This window comes from Battus philenor, unplaced genomic scaffold, assembly GCF_028537555.1.
Source record: "Battus philenor isolate CCGP_79_NKW_IND1 unplaced genomic scaffold, ilBatPhil1.0.hap1 SCAF_12, whole genome shotgun sequence".
NCBI lineage: Eukaryota > Metazoa > Arthropoda > Insecta > Lepidoptera > Papilionidae > Battus > Battus philenor.
Window position 1 is genome coordinate 15,367,565 of NW_027181674.1, and position 18,696 is coordinate 15,386,260.

At 41.8% G+C, this 18,696-nt stretch overlaps 2 protein-coding genes across 2 annotated transcripts; one reads left to right on the top strand and one right to left on the bottom strand.

The window, feature by feature from the left end:
• Positions 1-213: 213 nt before the first annotated feature.
• Positions 214-9,870, top strand: LOC137932736 (WD repeat-containing protein 26). Its single transcript, XM_068776394.1, has 10 exons — positions 214-891; positions 5,578-5,749; positions 5,836-6,069; positions 6,146-6,340; positions 6,565-6,698; positions 7,347-7,464; positions 7,834-8,099; positions 8,860-8,960; positions 9,315-9,430; positions 9,623-9,870. The coding sequence occupies exons 1-10, from the start codon at positions 731-733 to the stop codon at positions 9,785-9,787; spliced, it is 1,662 nt and encodes a 553-aa protein (XP_068632495.1). The 5' UTR covers positions 214-730; the 3' UTR covers positions 9,788-9,870.
• Positions 9,871-11,793: 1,923 nt separating this feature from the next.
• Positions 11,794-15,308, bottom strand: Trs23 (trafficking protein particle complex subunit 4-like protein Trs23). The gene is made up of 4 exons (XM_068776604.1): positions 15,067-15,308; positions 14,707-14,798; positions 13,043-13,229; positions 11,794-12,970 (listed from the first exon to the last, which is right to left on the bottom strand). The coding sequence occupies exons 1-4, from the start codon at positions 15,239-15,241 to the stop codon at positions 12,771-12,773; spliced, it is 654 nt and encodes a 217-aa protein (XP_068632705.1). The 5' UTR covers positions 15,242-15,308; the 3' UTR covers positions 11,794-12,770.
• Positions 15,309-18,696: the final 3,388 nt, after the last annotated feature.

The window sequence follows — 18,696 nt, forward strand, 5'->3', positions numbered from 1 at the left end:
TTTTGGAACGCTATGACTTTATCGTTTTATTCTATATAGATTTAAATTTCTTCATGTGAATTTCGTAAACATCTGAATTTTCAACCAACTTTTGAAATTTATGTCTTTTTAATTGAATAAAATTGTTTTTGTCAATTTTTAAATTCATTGAAAAATTGTGGTACGCAATAGCAATGTACTTGTACGTGACAATATTTTTGTTTTGAGGTCACCACAGTGCACACGATCCCACCCGAGTCGCGACCGAATAACAAACGAACGTCATCTAAAACGGAGAGGGCGATGTTGCACACAGCGCACGCAGACAGCTGTCGTTACATTTTCAGCTGATTTTTGTGTACGCGAGAGATCGTTGCGAAGCCGAGCGCTCTCCTGTTAGTCGTAAAGGGGCGCAGCGGGATTTTCAGACCAGTTTTATCGATTGCAATATCTGCTCAGCATAGAAAAAAGGGAACAATCGAGAAGCGTAGTTTCGTAGGCTCGAACAAAGGGAGATGGTCCATTGAGTGCGGGTGGTGCGTAGCGGGCGGCCGTGACGTCACGAGGCCGAGGCGTCGAGGCCGATGCGGCGGATGCGGAGGGCGCGCTCGTGATCTCGGCGCTACGGGGAGCGCGGCGAGTACGCGCAGTCGAGAGGGCCAGCCTGGCCTCCAGTGAGTCGGGTGACGAGGGCGCAGGCCAGCGGCCGCCGCGCAAGCGCACCCGCAGGCTGTCGCCGGAGCCCGCAGCCATGCACCAGCCGTGCGCCAACGGCGCGGTCAGCGCGCCGCACGTCAACGGCGATGCCGTCGCCAGGAATGGTGACCTCCAGCCGCCTGGCCTTCGGATGAGTCAGACGGACCAGGAGATCGTGCGTCTTATCGGTCAGCACCTGCTCTCTATTGGATTAGAGTGAGTATTTACTGATTGCTATTTAGTTCTCTACAACTATCTTGCACACTCCCTTCATTTTTAAGAATTGATACCCACCAAACTATCTCCAAATTTTAGAGACATTGTTTACTGAAGAACCCATACTTATATGCTGTTACAGAGATGTTATGAAACTTTATGCTAGCACTCATTTGTCAGAGAAAAATGTTATATGTTTACGGTGAGTTTGTGACATGTCATGGTTGTCTTTGTGCGCTGCAGAAGCGGGGATAACAGTGACAAATGTTCTAAGACATTAGTCATTGCCCTCATGATCTATTGGTCAACTTTCTGTAACTAATGAGGTCAAAATTTTTTGTGAACAATGGAAATTTTTATATTAGATGTACCCTCTTACTGGTTACCCAATTGATTTAACAAACTGTACAAAGCCTATTGTTTTATGCTAGATCTTTGGTAAATAGTTGTGTGAGTGTGGTAATGTACTTTTTGTAATTCACAGTTCTCTTCCTGGCTATACATGTTCTGAAATGTTTTAAATAACACAACAATATCCTTATTTGTTAGTTTTTTTTTCACCTATGAGATATTAAGGGAGTCTTATTATGAATGTAGCCTTATAACAATAAGGCTGCAACGTTTTCATGGATATTGTTTTACATTTGAGAGCCTCTCATCAAGGAGAATCAATTAATCTGTTTACATAATTGTTTTAAGAATAATTTACAGCATTCAGGTTTATTTTTATCATACACTGAGCTGGCTTCTCTGCACAAAGCCTGTACAGAATAATAATAAATACAGACCCAAGAATGATTGTAAACACAGTAACATATATGTAAATTAACATTTGTAGTATTGTGCTCTGTTTGGTCATTCCACTTCAGTTCTACATTACACTGCAGTTTAAGACAGTTAATAGCAGAACATGCACAACTCCCACACAGCTTAAGAGTGGTGACAAGTCATCAGTATGTGAAGTATATGGCTTTAATCCCTGCTTGAGCCATTAATACAAAGAGTGTTATGAATTGATACAGAACACAAAGGTGTTATCTGAGTTTGTCATTAAAAAGTAAAGCTGAGTGGAGGCATTTAGTTGTATATATTTTTAATATTCAGCCAGTGACATTGCATTGCGATATAGTTATGTAATAAATGTAAATACATTAGTGACAAGTGTCCTCACTGCCAGTCTATTGGCCAATTACTGATTATGAAATATGTAAACATTGTAATTTTTAATAAGCTTCATACAAATTATTTATTTGAAAATATTGACAAGTTACATTCCTGATTAATAATTTGTAGGTCTATAAATATGTAGTTAACATTAAAATGTAACTTTTATGCACAATTAAAGAAGTATTGTTTGTTCATCCTTGTGGGGCTCGCGTCATAGCTCCACTGTTAGTAGCTTAAGATGTGGATATTGTGATGGTGATAAGTCATAACTTCTTTACTCCATTAGTATGTTTTAAGTATTATATTACCAAGACAATCCCTTGCAGCTATTCACAGTGACAAAGGCAACTATATACATAAATGAAAATTGATAAAAATTCTTAAAAAAGTTGTTTAATGCTGACTCCTTAATTGGTTACATGTTTTATGGACCAAACCGGTGTTAATATCTTTTCAGTTGGTACATCAGGTGAGCTTGTTGACCATACTCCAATAACTGCACCCTACTTTTGTATGTGTTTACTCCATGTGTAATGGCATTTTGCTCTATTGTTAGTTTTACAAAAAGACATGTTTTGAACAGCAACATGTGGTCATTCAAATCAGTCTAATTCTCTGCAAAATATTCAGGCACTTTGTCCTTTTTGAATTCTTAGGAAATTTTCTTGTGATATTATATCTAAATAACTAAAATTCTGCATGTGACTACTTGAGCTGTGTAAATACATTGAATTTGTTTGCACAGGTTGCTGTTGGGTACTATGCTATACACAGTAGTTATTTGTGCCTTAGTTAATAAAACAATATATTTGGATCTTTGGTGTATTGGTTACTTGTTAAAAGTTCTTTTTCTTTTCTGACTGCACCCATCTTTCTTAGTTCCTAACATTAGTAGTTTTTTTTGTTTAAATGTATCATATAATTGGAACAATTTAAATGGAGAAATGTGGTCCAAGATAACTGTTGAAGCAGTACATCAGCTTGCCTTGCTAAAATTTTGAACATGCAAGCTAATGTATTTTCATACTGATATTAATTTATTTATTGATTGATGCAGAACTTGCCCCCTGCAGAACAACAGATACAAATGCCTGTTACATTGGTCTATTGAATTACAACAAACACCTTTTTAATATTCCAGCAGTGAAGGTACTTTCTAGATATCAATCTATTTTAATATCAGATCTATTGTTAAGTAATAATGACATATACACACTAGAAAATAATTTCACAAGTGAATTGAAATTACTTTTTTTCTTTTAATGAAAAAATTTACAACTAAGGACTTAATGAAAATGAAAGTAAAGGATTTGCATTGGCTATAAATCTTAATGGGTAATGTAGTGTTGCAATTGCGCAAGAGAAATATTTATGAAAAAATATTATTATAATGCATTAAGCTTTAATATGAATTGTTTGTGTTGCTATCAAAAATTTTAATATACATGTACATTAAAAAATTTAATTTGACACCAAAATTTACAATAACTTTATATGTTACATCGGCAATGACATGTTTTTTTTATGTTCAGTGAATTTTATAAGTATGTTATTGTCTGGAGGACATATTTGATTTAATGGCTCGCGCCAATTTTGGCGATCGCTCCATTTAATTTTTGTGTTGATGTAATTACAAATGAAATTACCGATAATTTTTTTTCTATAATTTTGTTGAAAGAAAAATATCCTTTGCCCCCACAGTGGATCTTTGTGCATCCTGAGCTGGGAGTGTGCCCTTGTGTAATGTAGTTACTCGTCACTGCCGAAGTTCTTGTTCCTTGCTGAACTTGGTGTCCGGAGCATATCTTCCGCCGCAGTCGACCTATTCTGTTAAATTCTAAGTTTGAAAAACTAGCTCTCTATAAGTTATCCAAGAAAGAGTTTTTTTTTTTTTACGTTATGATTCTTCCTCGTTACTGACGCGTGCGTAGACTTATCGCAAATAGGATCTCGCCGATGCATTCACAGTCGAAACCGACTTTGCGCAAATGATAACAGTTTACGCATGTAACTAGGGGACGGTACAGTTCGCGACCACTTCGATTTCCATTTGAAGCGTTGTGTTTCTTACGACTTATATTCCAGTGTCTATAAATAGAATTGAACGCGTTCGCAATTGTAATGCGTCTGTAGGTATTATCGTGAATCAATAATCGAGGCTCCCGGCGTTCAGGGTGTCCTTCGTCCCGGGGGTGGGCTGGGTTAACGAACTCGGTCCGAATCGATTTAGCGCACAGGGACTAGTCTAGACGACGATTTTTGGCTGAACCGTCGGAGAGTCGTTAAGGGTCAAATCTAAATTTGAAAGAAGACACTCGACTCGTGTGTTTGCAAAACTTGAAGTTAGTGGAGTGGCTCCTAGCTACTTCATGTTTGTCGAATGTCTACCCTTCTGTGCTCGTGATTTCCTCGGGCGCCTGCTGAATGCCCGATGACCCTTATTGACGTTTATAGTTGTTTCTGTCTCAGTGGCGAGGTGAGATACCGTGTATCTGTGCGGTTTAACCTCGATCAGCCGAATCTATTTTGAACTTATTACTTTGTAAGCAGTGTTGCTATAAACGAGTTTCCGTCGCGTTCCCGCTAGTTGAACACCACGCGGGCTCCCCGGGCTCCCCCGGGACAGATATAAACAAAGTGACTCATCGTCCGTCGAGTTATTCTCGTCTGTTGTGATAATTTGGAGATCGTCGAACCAGGCGTCGCCGCCACCGCGCGCCGAGTGTTAATGCTCCGCCCGCAGCTAGGCTGGAACACCTCCTTGCGCATTGTATTTAATAAATTCATATTTCAGTATTGCATTTTTATTTTATATAAATTCGACTATACCAGGATTTGGGGGTCAGTGATACGTCCCCTTGTCACCATGCCTTGCCATGCCTGACTCACTCCTTAAATAATGGAAAGCAATTGTTCATAATTTTTAAATCCATAAATACCCGCACTTTATTATTTTTTAAATTCGAGACTAATTATGTTGAGAGTGGATTAAGCTTTGCTTATGAACCCCGACGGCTAGTTCGGCTCAACCTTTCCTTTGCGCTGCGTTGTCGGCGTGTGCGCAGGAAGATGTCCCAAATGAACAGACTCAGGCCACGCGCAATTCGTTATGGTTTACGATTCAATAGACAAATAAACGTTCGGTCAAATCTATATCTTTAAGAACGTAACCGTCATTACAATATTAGGCCTTCGTCTGAAATCACGCGCACCGCGCTGACAACGCAAGCCATTTATTTCGTACTTTAACAGCACGTAAGTGGACGTGCAGAGGAATAACACTTTTATTTGAGAAAAAATAACGAAAGGAACTGTGTCTGCAATAATGTATACAACATTTGGTTACGTATGCGTCTACCGCACCCTGCAGTCGAAAAAAGACCTAATTCGTGTCTTGTCTAATATGTGACCCGCTTGGGCTACTGTTCACCGTCTGGTCCATATAGATGAATGCAACTATGTGAATTACACTCGTCAGTGTCAACTAAACTATAACGGCTGTAACAAATGTAACGGCAGGCGCAGCGCCGCTCTGCTGATGGAGGAGTCTGGGCTGCACCTGGATCACCCGGCGGCGGCCACCTTCCGGCAGCACGTGCTCGCCGGCGACTGGGTGAAGGCCGACCACGACCTGCGCGCCCTGCACGACCTGCTGCGCGACTCGCCGCACGTCGATCCGCACAACCTCTCCGTGAGTACCCGCGCCCCATCGACCCGACTGCGCGAAGCGCCGGCGTCAGTGCACGTGTTAATGGATATCATGGCATGCGCTCGCAGGAGATGAAGTTCGTGGTGCTGGAGCAAAAGTACCTGGAGCACCTGGAGGCGGGGCGCGTGCTGGATGCTCTCCACGTGCTACGCAACGAGCTGACGCCGCTGCAGCACGACACGGCCCGCGTGCACCGCCTCTCCGCGCTCATGATGTGCGCCGACGCGGCGGAGCTGCAGGCGCGCGCGCGCTGGCCCGGCGCCGGGCCGCCGTCGCGCGCCGCCGTTCTTGCGCGCGTGCAGGTGCGTGCCGCCTCGCGCCCGTCCCGGTCACCGCGCCGCGGTGTCGCTACCAACTATATGCGCGGTGCGTCCGCAGGCGGTGCTGCCGCCGGCACTGATGATGGCGCCGGGGCGGCTGCGCGCGCTGCTGGCGCAGGCGGCCGCGCAGCAGGCGGCGCGCTGCCGCTTCCACGCCGCGCCGCGCCCCTCGCCGCTCGCCGATCACATCCCCTTCTCGCTGCTGGCCGACCACCACTGCTCGCCGGACCGCTTCCCCATACACCCGCTGCAGGTGCGCACCCCTCCACACTATTAATGTTATTATATAGCCCCCAATAAGAAAGTTTGTGGAATACTTCACTGTGTCCAATTGCCCTGCCATTCGTGAAGCTTTAATTTATTTAACCTTGTCACAATCACGGCTGACAGTTGACAATTTGAATGTTTTTGTTTAGATTTACTGTAAATAAAAATATACTATCCGAATACCCAAGGTAGCGTAAATCTGGTCGGCAGGTCCTGAATGAGCATTGCGATGAAGTGTGGTACTGCAAGTGGTCGCCCGACGGCTCCAAGCTGGCATCCGGCTCCAAGGACAACACCGTCATGATTTGGGACTTCGACCCGGTCGCCAAGCGCCTCTCCTTCAGGTCTCGCGTTACCAATGCGAATAGTTATTGGGTTCCCTTGCATGAGTCACACCTCGTTATGGAATAGACGGAAATATTGCGCAGGCGCACTCTGATAAATACACATTTGGTCTACGGGCACGAGACGGAAGTGGCGCGTGACATTAATTTTTTTGGTATAACAATATCTCATTTATTTGACTAAACAGAGAGCGTTGTGGTTATTGGTAGAATTACATGGAAAATAATTATAGGAAGTGCACGTGTATTTCCTATAATTATATTGTTTTTTTTTAAATTGTTTATTGTAAATAACCACTCGTACATTGCAATGTAACACGAATTGGATCGGAAGGTTGCCACGTGAAGGTCGATACGTGGCAATTTTGAGGTAATGGAGATGCGGGAATTGCGCGCGGTTAATGTATAGGCTAATAGATAGTATTGATTATTATTAACAAACGATCTACAGAGGCGAGTTCATTTTATATGAATGTTTTTTTTTTTAAAACTTTATTATCCCTGGCCAAAATTTCTTGTCTGTTAACCAAATATTTTTTAGATATTATATTCATGCTGAACATCACGGGTATATCTTCGTCTCACTGTGCGTGTGGCTGCGTGGCCTCGTTGCGGTGGCGCATGCGTGACGGCGGTAGTTTATTGCAGGAAGGCGTTCGAGGGGCACTCGTTCGGCGTGTCGTACCTGGCGTGGAGCCCGGACGGGCGCTACCTGCTGTCCGCCGGTCACGAGGACTGTCCCGACATCTGGATATGGAACATGGAAGTGAGTCGTGCTTCCTGTTGTCGTAAAGTTCATTTTGTTTTCGGCTATAGATGTTATTCACAAAAAAATGATTATCTGGCTATACCTGGTTCGTAAAGGAGCTGCTAAGATTGAAGGAATGGAACTGTTGACTACTCAGGTACCTTCTTCCAATCCAAATACTTTTCCGTTCCGTCAGGCGCTGGGCGGCGCTGCAGCAGAGATTGCGGACTCTCGTACGATCTGTATTGTATTAGTTTTTCTTGGCTCGTAGTAACATTGTTTTTATCGTAAACAAAGCAAAATGAATAGCGCGCTTCAAGTCCACCGCCGGCTGTGTTATCGTTGATGCGCGCGTGACGTGTTGCGTGACGTGTTGCGTGCCGGCAGACGGCGCAGCTGCACGTGAAGATGTCGCACTCGACGGAGGACTCGCTGACGGCGGCGGCGTGGCACGCGTCGTCCGACAAGTTCGTGTGCGGCGGCGCGCGCGGCCAGTTCTACCACTGCTCGGTGGACGGCACGCTCGTCAACAGCTGGGACGGCGTGCGCGTCAACGCGCTGGCCTGCCGCGCGGACGGCCGCGGCGTGCTGGCCGCCGACACGCACCACCGCGTGCGCCAGTACGACTTCACCGACCTCACCGACCGCAACGTGTGAGTGCCCTTTGTTTGTACGCTCAATTTTTTAACAAGAAAACCCAATTGTTGCCATATACACTGTCACATCAATCGTGTAAATGAGTCGTTAGTTGACTTCGAAACAAGTTCCACGCATTACTACAACAACTAAACACCTCGAATGCTCTAATAGGATTTATTAAGTAACAATACACTTGTGATTTTATATTTGAAACTATGAACAGGAAGGTCTAACATATCTAGTGGAACTTTATTGTACATGCGTACACTAGGACTCTTAAACGATTATTTGTTAACTTTTTCGAGACGCAATTGAGGCTGTTACGAATTAAATTTAATTTGTTGTAATTGTAATGTGTCGGTAATAAGTGTTTAAATTTTGACCCATAAACAATATGTATTGAGAACGCTGTCTTGAGTTAGCTCCCAGCTAGTGTCCCATCGGTGGGAAAGTTAGGTGTTCAATACAATACAGTACAACACAGGCGAGGCCGCGCTCATTACTCGGAGATCCTCGGGTGAGGGTTACTATTCTCCGGAACATATTCTGGAATTCCAGAACATATAACATATTCCCGCGAAGTAGTGCGGCACACACCCGAGTGCGCTGCTCGCACGCGACACTGCGGCGTTGCGACGGTAGCGGGCGATGCGGGGGATGAGGTCACCTCTTAACAATCCACTGCATAGCAAGTGCAATGACTGTGCTTGTTGCTCTTCCGGCTACCGCTTTTGCCGTTCATATAAACTATATGGTAACGATGTGCGATCGCAGGATCCAGGAGGAGCATGCAGTGATGGCGATGACCCTGAACGCGGCCGACACGCTACTGCTGCTCAACGTGGCCAACCAGGGCGTCCATCTCTGGGATATACGTGAGTTCGCTGATCTACTTACTTGCGGTCTTGTATTCCGTCCGTTTATTCACAGCAATTTCTACTTAAAATTCCGTATCCAATCCCCACCATGACCTAAATGCCAGAAGACCTGAATTTGAGAGAAAATAGCGTCAAATTAGGCTGCCCCACACGAGGGTTCAAATCACTTTCTGATCACTTTCCAACAAATAGAACATTTTGGAACAAATTTTCATAATTAAAGAAGTTTTAGCAATTTCTTCAGAAAATGTGTTATCAATAAGGAACCTATTACACTGTCGTGAGGTTATTTCCTAACTTTTGTTTTCTCAGCATCTCGGGTTATGACCGGGTTTGTGTTGCACTTTGCAGGAGCGCGCGCTCTGGTGCGGCGCTTCCGCGGCCTCAGTCAGGGCCACTTCACCATCCACGCCTGCTTCGGCGGCGCGCAGCAGGACTTCATTGCGTCCGGCAGCGAGGACAACAAGGTAACGCGCGCCCAACTTGCTTGATTTTTTTTATAAGGATGTACTCCGACAGCTCACTCTGTGACTGTCCACGCGACATCATTGTGCGCCATAGTTCGTATGAATTTCATGTTTTGCTCGCCGGTATGTGTTTGTGTTTAATAAGTAAAATAGTTATTGGTCGTTGGAGACTGACTACGCCTAACGCCGCAGGTGTACATCTGGCACATAAATGGCGAGGAGCCGATCGCCGTGGTGTCGGGGCACACGCGCTGCGTCAACGCCGTCTCCTGGAACCCGGTGCACCACGACGTGCTGGTCTCTGCGTCCGACGACTTCACCCTGCGCCTGTGGGGTCCGCGCGACCACCGCTCCTAGCTAACGGAGCCGCCCGCCCCCGCACGCGCCCCCGCCTGCCAACGGCCCTGCACGTGCCGCCGCTTCAACACCCTTCTATTGGAGCTGTTATCCGCGCCCATCAACGACAACGACATGTTGACATAGGCGACGGCGTGCGCCAACAGACTCGCATCGAGTCCGTCCGCTGCAAACACGAGACGCTTTCCCGGCCCTGGCCCAAAACTGTGACCGACTGCTACTCAACTCTGGCCCCCAGTGTATTTCAAAGTGTACCTTCTCTTCTCGAATCAAACTTAAAAATTATAAATTTAATTTTTTATTATAAAGACGTTTTGAGTATCATCTATGCGAGGCCGAGCGCCACCGACGGTGCCGTACGTGTAAGAAAGTTTCTTTGAACAGGCTCTATTCTGTATTCAATTTAGCAAATGCCGCTTATGACTGTGTAAACCAGCCAACACTTGATGCGACGTGTGATTAAAGTTTTTTTTTTTAATATTTGCGCCGGCTCAGATACAGATAGTGCTCTCTTCAATTTGGTTCAATGGTCACAAACAAACGTCTTGTGGTGTGTCGACGGACCAGTGCCCTGATAAGTTCGTGCAACTTGTGTACGAGTGGTTCGGACGCTGACGCGGGGGCGACGAAGCGCTCTGCGCTCGCGGGTTTAGATTTAACGCAATTTGGACGCAGAAGCTGTGCGAGTTCGCGGGGGACTTTCACAGGTATCATCTGCGTGCAATGTGTTTCGTGCTCCTCCGAGCTGTGGCGCCGCGTGTGACGGGGGCCGGCGCCGCGTGTAGGTTACCTAGGTTTAGACTAGAGTAGGCGATGGAGTTTGCGCTGTGTTAAAATCGAACCTCAGACTAAAACTGCAGCTGAGCACAGCCGAGTCAGATTTCGATTAAATGTAACATTTGCGTATTGACATAGTGTTTGGATTGCTGCGCGGGCGCGGCGGGCGCGTTGCTATCGCCCGTCGCTCCGCCCTCTCCTTGCCGGAGGCCGAGTAGGTTTAAGATTTGAGTAAATTTAAGTAATTATAGCGATTAGAACGATCGGGCGGCAGCCGCGGTCGGCTATATTTTTGTATCGGCCATTGAAACCCACACGTGGGTGTCTCGGTTTGCTCGGTTGTCGCAGATGTGTGATTTGGTACGGTTCATCCTGCGCCTGCGACGCCCTGGTCCCAAGCCTCCGTGTTCTTTCCCATATTTCCTCTAAAACTTATGTTGTGGGAACTATCATTTACTGCACAACTTGGCTCCACTATTTCAACACCGGCTCGACTGTCTGCAGCCGTAAACGGCCTTGGTTCCCCTAGTGTTGTTCGTCACGCGCGACGACGGAGACAGCAATACCGGCCGGTGCGCATAGTGCGGGGTGCGGTGCGCGTGCGCATGCCGCATTACAAGCGCGCACGGCGAGCGCTATTTTACTGTTATAAATAAATATAATTATTATATCAATAAATTTTCTATTGTAAGGTCCCGAGTTTTCTTTTAAAACCCTTGAAGCTATTTATTTTCAACATTAAGATTTTATTCATGCATGAACTTTTCTATCAATTTTGTGCTTTTTAAACAAGTTTTATTTTATCATTCAGATAATTAAACACCTTATAAACAAGAAAGGACATTTAATGGTATATATGTCCTATCTTTGAACAATTTGAATACTACACAATGCCGCTGCCTGTCTCTTATAGTACAGCATGGTACCGCGCACGCTGGGCACTAATGCACCGAGTACGGCGCACTAAATTTAAAAAATGTTTTTTTTTTATCAAACCATAATTTCGCCAAATGCTTACTTTCCATTGCTTGCTTCAATTCAGACGGCCAGTAGCAGACAGCGACCACATCAGTCGCTGCACTTCCTTAATTTTTTTAATGTAAAAGTTTTTTAAATAAATAGAATCTCAATAAAAACAATTTTATTTTACGATAACAGGTTACATACCGCAATATTTACAACGAAAACAGAATATATTTTAAAAAATTTGACTAATTAATCTTGGATAAAAACAATTGTATTTATATTTCTATAGTTTTTATTAATAGAAAAGGTTTAGTTATAACTATATAATAACTAGAGATAATTTAACTGGTCTTATATTTATTGAAATATTAGGGATGTCTCAAATGAAAATTACATGGAAATCAAATGACCCTGACTCGATAAAGGCTCAAGGTCCCTAAGATCACACAGAGGTTCTGCTGTCCCAGCAAGGTACAACAACTGCATAATCAGTTTATTTCAAACACTGCATGTTTTCATGCACCTGAATAAAATATATTACGGACTTCATATTTTTGCCTTAGATGTAACCAACAGAAAATCTATCACATGGAAATACAACAAGCACTGTACTAGGCTGTATAGGAAAACAATTTATTTATTTTCAGGTGTTATTGACAAAAGCTATACAAAAGTATGTAGTGGTCTTACAAAAGTTGCTTTGTTATTTATTCCATACAGCCTCCGTCATCCTTTTATTTTAAGGAATTATACCCAGGCTTAAACTAGACTGGTTCAAACAAGATGATACTTGTGCATACTCTTTATACACAATAATTATCTGTATTACTCTAACGTATTTGCATGCAATAACTATAATTTTGTCAGCAATCATTAATAAATAAAACCCGATGTAAATCAAAATACTTTTGACAATGTTTTTGGCTTTACATTTTGACATTAGAATGCATACTATTAGTTACACAACTTTTGTAAATTTGTAGAGATAGTCAAAGAAAGAGAGATGCCTCACTGCCACAAAGGCACATCTATACATATTTTACACTTAAAATGTTATCCAGGTTTGAATTAAGTTCACTGCGCAACATGAAAGCTTATTTTCTATATTTTATATGTTGATCATCATCTGCACATACACTATATATCGCAAAATAAATTAATTCAAAGAGAAATATTCACAAGTTAATTGCACATCTATAATAGAAGCATAATCAGTCTTTGTGGTGTGTTACCCGCCCAGCTATAAGTTAGCTGTTCCAGACTTCTCTACCAGCTCCAGCAAAGTGTGCAGGGATGTGTCAAATAGCTCACATCGGATTGGCATCTCAAGGGAATAGAATGGATTCTTCAGGGCATAGTCCGAGTACAGCTCATAAATGCGCTTTAACACTACATCTGAGCCTTGCATGTTTGGGTCTGTTACTACTATGAACTTAACACCTGAAATAAAATAAATTTTGTTAATGGAATATAACATGTGCAAGAATAAGTAGTGAATGCAATTAGTCATACCTGTTAATGTTTGAAAGCAGGCAAGCTTAAAAGTATCAGCAGTCAAAATTTCTATGCCTGAAGACTTGGGCACAGGGCTGAGCTGACTAGCCAGGGCAAACAGCGGGTAGAACATACTAGCCAGTACTATTTTCTCATTGGTTGTAGCTCTGGCACGGCCAAACTTTAAGCTGAGGGGATAGTTCTCCTAGAAATAATATGTTGCATAGGTCAGAAACTTCTGTATGTAAAGTATTGTCTAATATTTTTATTTTTTTCATCTTCTGTATAGCCCCCCTTCAGGTTAAAAAAATGTTAAAACTTTATTTCTTTCTTACACATGAAATTACTCTGTTTAAAGGGGTCATTACTGACCAGTTTAAATTCAAACATATGGTATTTTGTTTTTAAATTCCAAATTCAAATTTGTATGATATTAAAGCTTGAAAATTTTACAAAATATTTTATTAGTTTGCATAATTGTATCTCATTTCAAAGTGAAATTGAGAAATGTTGTTTCTTTTTGAGTTCTACCATTGACAAGTGCAGACCAGCTACCACAAACAAACAGTGAGGTTTTGGTTCCTAGGCTTCAATTTGGAAATTTTGATCTAAAAAATGAACATGCTCCATCGATAACTTGAGATGCGTGTTGGTAACAAGGGGAGCTCCATTTAAAACTATATTGGAGGCAGCAGCAGCCCTTGGTGTGAGATATAAAATAATCTGATTACATTTTCATCAATAGGAGGTCTAAATCAAATGTATGTTACCAGTGTTTGTTGTTATGACATATGGCACTTCTTCATGTTTCTACATGATCTCTCTGCCACTGTGCAGTAAAAAGCTCAAGTTGAATAGCATCAGCACATTACAACAGACAAAGCTGCTAGCATTAGTGGAAGTGACAGTGTATGCCGCTAAGTAGTAGCAGGGTGGTAATTGAAGAGAGCATTAAAAGAAACAAAGTGTACAGTATCTGGTCAGGTATGCAAAGCAAATGAAAAGGTATACACATAAACAGAATAAACCATTGTACCAAATAAAAAAAAATAATGTGATACGAAAAACTGTGGCAATATTGTAAAAATTAAGTATTGATAAAATAGTAAATAAATATAGCATTCAGACGGTGATATTAGCCCACCATCTGTGATATTTAGGAAGTGAAGGGAAGAATGAGATGTAAAGATGGAAAAAAAATATAGTTGAAAATGAATGATCATGTTAAGTGTGTAAGAAGAACAAATGAGAGGTCTTGGGAAGACTAAATGAAGAGTGCAGAAATAACAAGTGAAAAAGATTAACAAAAGATTGAAGACTGTCCCTTCCATGAAAGGGGTGAACCATAAAAAAACATGGCCACAGAGGCCTTAATGTTCTGGAGTCAAGACCACAATTGCCAAGTGCAGCCCAATATGTCCACTCAGAAGGTGCTGAGCTTTTCTTATTAAGGTTATTGAAAAATGTTGTAAACAATATAGACTTCTTACAACTGATCTTATTGGAAATCAAAGCGGCAGTGGACACATTATGGCTGAAATGATGGTGATGAATTGCATAAGTTATGTACAATTAATTGCGTACTTTCCATATTTCAGAGCTTAATCATTCTATACTTAATAGTGCAAAAGAGAACTGTATTGTAGTAGTGTGTACATGTTTTTACATATATTATCAATTACCTTAGCCTCAATGACATCGAAAACATCCCTGCCATCTTCAGTAGTGCGGCCAGCCACTGGTGACCCATTCACAGACAGCAATACATGCCCAACTGAAACATGAGTTAAAAATTATTTTGATGATGCTTAAAAAAGAGATGTTTTTAATAAATTTTTCATTCTAAAAATAAACAGTATACATGTTTGTTTCATAACACACGTATCAGCGGAATCAGATAGTGCGCTCACCAAATAAATGAAAAAAGCCGTTAGTGCAAATGCTAAAAGTGATATATCAACGGTAGAGAGAGTAGGATTTTTGTAAATCTCTCAAGTTTGTTATGGTACTATTTCATTATGCTATTTTATAATAAAACTTGCCATTTATTCCGTCTCTCTGTCCAAACACAACAACAACTTTTTTATTTTCGTATTGCAATTTAATGTCCAGTGGAAAGCCAAATGTTTTCTCCGTTTCTACTTTTGGGATATTATGGTCATAGTTGTAGATTAGACCGCCGGATTTACTAACAATGTAAACACCGTAAATGACCATTTTAAATATGATTTTTGTATCCTAACTATACACCAACACCAAAACAAATTGAACACCTCTGAAAAGTGAAAACACTGACACTGACAGTCTGGGTGGTGTTCTAAAACTTTATTGGCAATTGGTAAACCAAGTTAGTTTTTATTAAATGGCTCATATTAAATTTAAAACCCTGGATTTTCTTAACATACATATTATTAAATAAATTTCTATTTAGTTTTTTATCATCAATGTATATAAATATTTAAATTTTGTGTTAATTTACTTTTATTTTGAATTATTCAACAAATAAAAGAATTTAAAAATGTAACTGTATACAAATAATGTTCATTTTATTATGACAGTGGTACGCAAAGTAGATGGGGAAGGTATATAGGTCGATTATCTGCATGGTGGACTGGTATCCTCAATTATATTGTCGAAACATCGATCATCAATACTCTACAATGTGCAGTAGCCAGGACGCTGTGGAAGCAGTCTGTACCGCCACTAAGGCTCAATACCTTCAAACACAAGGGGGCCATTGGATGCTTGATCCAACTTGGATTAAATCATATTATCCAAATATAATTTATCCTCAATTTTTCTCATATTATCGTTTATAACATTACTTACAAATTGGTGGACTCCCGTGGAGTTCTACCTGGACCGCATGAGCTCCCTCCACACTCTCCACAGGAGAATTAACGGGTAAATCCTGTTTGGAGTAGCGAAACATTTTAAACACTTCAGGGATATAATTATAGTAGTAAATATATCACGCCGCTGTGTACGTTAGTGAAAATATGAGTCACTAGAAAGATACGCTAGCAAACATCATAATTTTTGTTTACTTCGAATGTATGAATGAATCTAATGTAAATCAGTTTGCCGGAGCAGCGTTGTCATCGTTTATGACTTCCGGACGGTTTTTCTGTCTTTTATCACTACAAAACCTAAAAAAAAGGATTTTTTTTGTAGAGTGGGCATTTCAGCTAACATTCCCCATACGCTCTTTTGCTCAAATTCAGCAAAAAATCAAATTTTTGGTCCAACTCTTCTTGAATTTTTATTTAATTTCCCTACCCTTTTATAGACTAAATGTAAAACACAATAGAACAGTGGATAAAAATTATATTGACTCTTTTATTTTTTCTTACGACTAAAATTGTACAAAGCGTTCGAAATATAATGAAATAAATGAAATTGAGAATATCTGATTTAATTAATTACACAATTAATAAATTAAATCTGACAATTATCAAAATAAAGTTTACCGAAGGGACTTTGTACTTGTTGAATGACAACTAGATTGCCGGTGTCACCTAGTTCTGGCTGACATGACCCTGAACCCATTGAAGTTATTTTTTCGCGAGAAGCGATACCAATCGCGCTATTGCGTAAGGTTTTCATTTTTTTATTTGCAGTGAGTAAGCAGGTGCTTGATTCATCTGTTGTCATTCACAACGCACGTAGAAAGCTTCCGCGTCAGCTTCGAGCGCTTCGAGCGAATGTTCTGAATATGTCTCGTCCAGAATTCAAGCAAGTAGCGTCGCTTATACTGCATGCCGCTTACGCCATTTGCCAATTCAGCTAGTGCGAGGACGCTTAGCCAAAAACCTCTCAAGCGAGGTACCTGGCGCTCATTAAAAGTAAATTGACAGAATTGGCTTATTATTCGATAAACGAATTTTTAAATGACGGAATAAAGAATCCTTGGCGGCGATGTCTCCTGATTATTTTAATATCCTTTAGTAACATATATACAATAAAGTGTATGTTATTAAATCTGTGTTGTTAAACTATTAAAAAATTCTTGTTGTCGACATGACTATAACACCTCGCGAAGCAGAGTCAAAAAAATAATACAGATTAAAAAGATAAATAAACAATAAGTTGGCGATCGATAAAAGTTTTGTTGAAATATTCCAATGTTGAATAATTGCATTTTATCTTTAAGGTAAAGAGGTAGGAGCGTTTCATATTACAATTTTACTGGGTTGGCAGGCCTCCGAGTTGTTAGATCGCTCAGGCGGACGCTCCTTGGAGTGTCTAGACTCGTAAGCCCTCACGAGGCGACCCCGGCGCACTCGTCGCTAATACACATTTTAGCGTTAGCGCTCTTTTACTCCTCTTAAATCGTAATGCCTTAAGAGGAGTAAAGAGGTCCGAACCTCGACTTGGTTAGTTGCTATTATTACTAATGAAAATTATGAAAACTCCAGCAACGCTTCATTCTAGAATGATCGGTAGATGGAGACTTCTGTGGCACGCGCACCGACCCCGGTTCCGATGAGACCGATTAGTTTTTGAGCGGCCGTAAAGGTAACGTCGCGCTCGGAGCGCTCGCGGCCTGCGGTCAGCGCCTCCTCGTCACAGCGACGTGTCAGACGTGTGAGCTTATGAAGATCGCGAGGTTAAGTCCGCGAGTTTAGTCAGCTCGACGGCGGCAACGCGCGGCCAAACTGGCTCATACAGCTCCGCGATGTCGCGAAGGCCTTCTTGTTTTGGAAATATAATTCAGTGCCGCTTTAAAATTTGAAAATTATTGTATCAGCGCTTTATAATCTCCTTCACAAGCGTTTTGGTAATTAATTATTTCAATTGCCTTACGACCAATACATTTTTACATCAAAATAATTAGTTGAAAGTTTAAAATGGGATTTGCTCTGGCGCCCACAACTGGTAGTTAAACAAAAATTGATAGCGCGGAAAGTGAAAAAACGAGAACTCCTTAAGAAGGAAAAGGTCATATCACGAAGTCGCAGCGATGGCCGGCTGCTCCCAGTCTACTGCGCACGTTCACTCGCGAGACAAATTCGGCCGCTGGTGTGTACGCAGCTGTTAGATAATTTAATTATTAATTTAACTTATTTAATTTTTATTTAATCATTTATTGGCAGAAGGCGCTAAAAAAACTTTGGCATGATCTGTCACTCGAATCCCGTTTAGAATTACCATGAGAAAGCGCCTAGACCTCTACTCGGTCGCTTTCTCTGCATTACAGGATTGTGGGGTAAACTTCTAAAGCAACAATAAGTACCACTTCCGAAAGAAAGTACTGTGAACAAGGCCAATCCTGCGCGGTGAGCTTGTGGCAGGCCATTCGCGTTTGTCGAGGGCGCATATCAAATGGCTGCCACAGACGCGTACAGAAGATTTTTTTTAATATACTAAAACATAAAAGAGTCGGACACTTCGCCTCTTTACAACTGTCAATGTCTCCTCGGCGTACAAGCAGGTGTCACTTCCGTGTCGTGTCCGCTGGGAACTGTGCGGTGTCGTCATTATAACGAGTCCAGTTTGTCTGTTCAGTTTACGTGCTGCAATAAACAGGCCTACTCGCTGCTCGACCTTGAACTGTCATAGAAAGCTGCAGCGGTCGCCACCGGTACACGGCTATAAAACACAAAACTTTATATTTAATGGAATTGTCACGAAAGTGGAAGAGGTTGTGTTATTTACATTAATCGTATAAA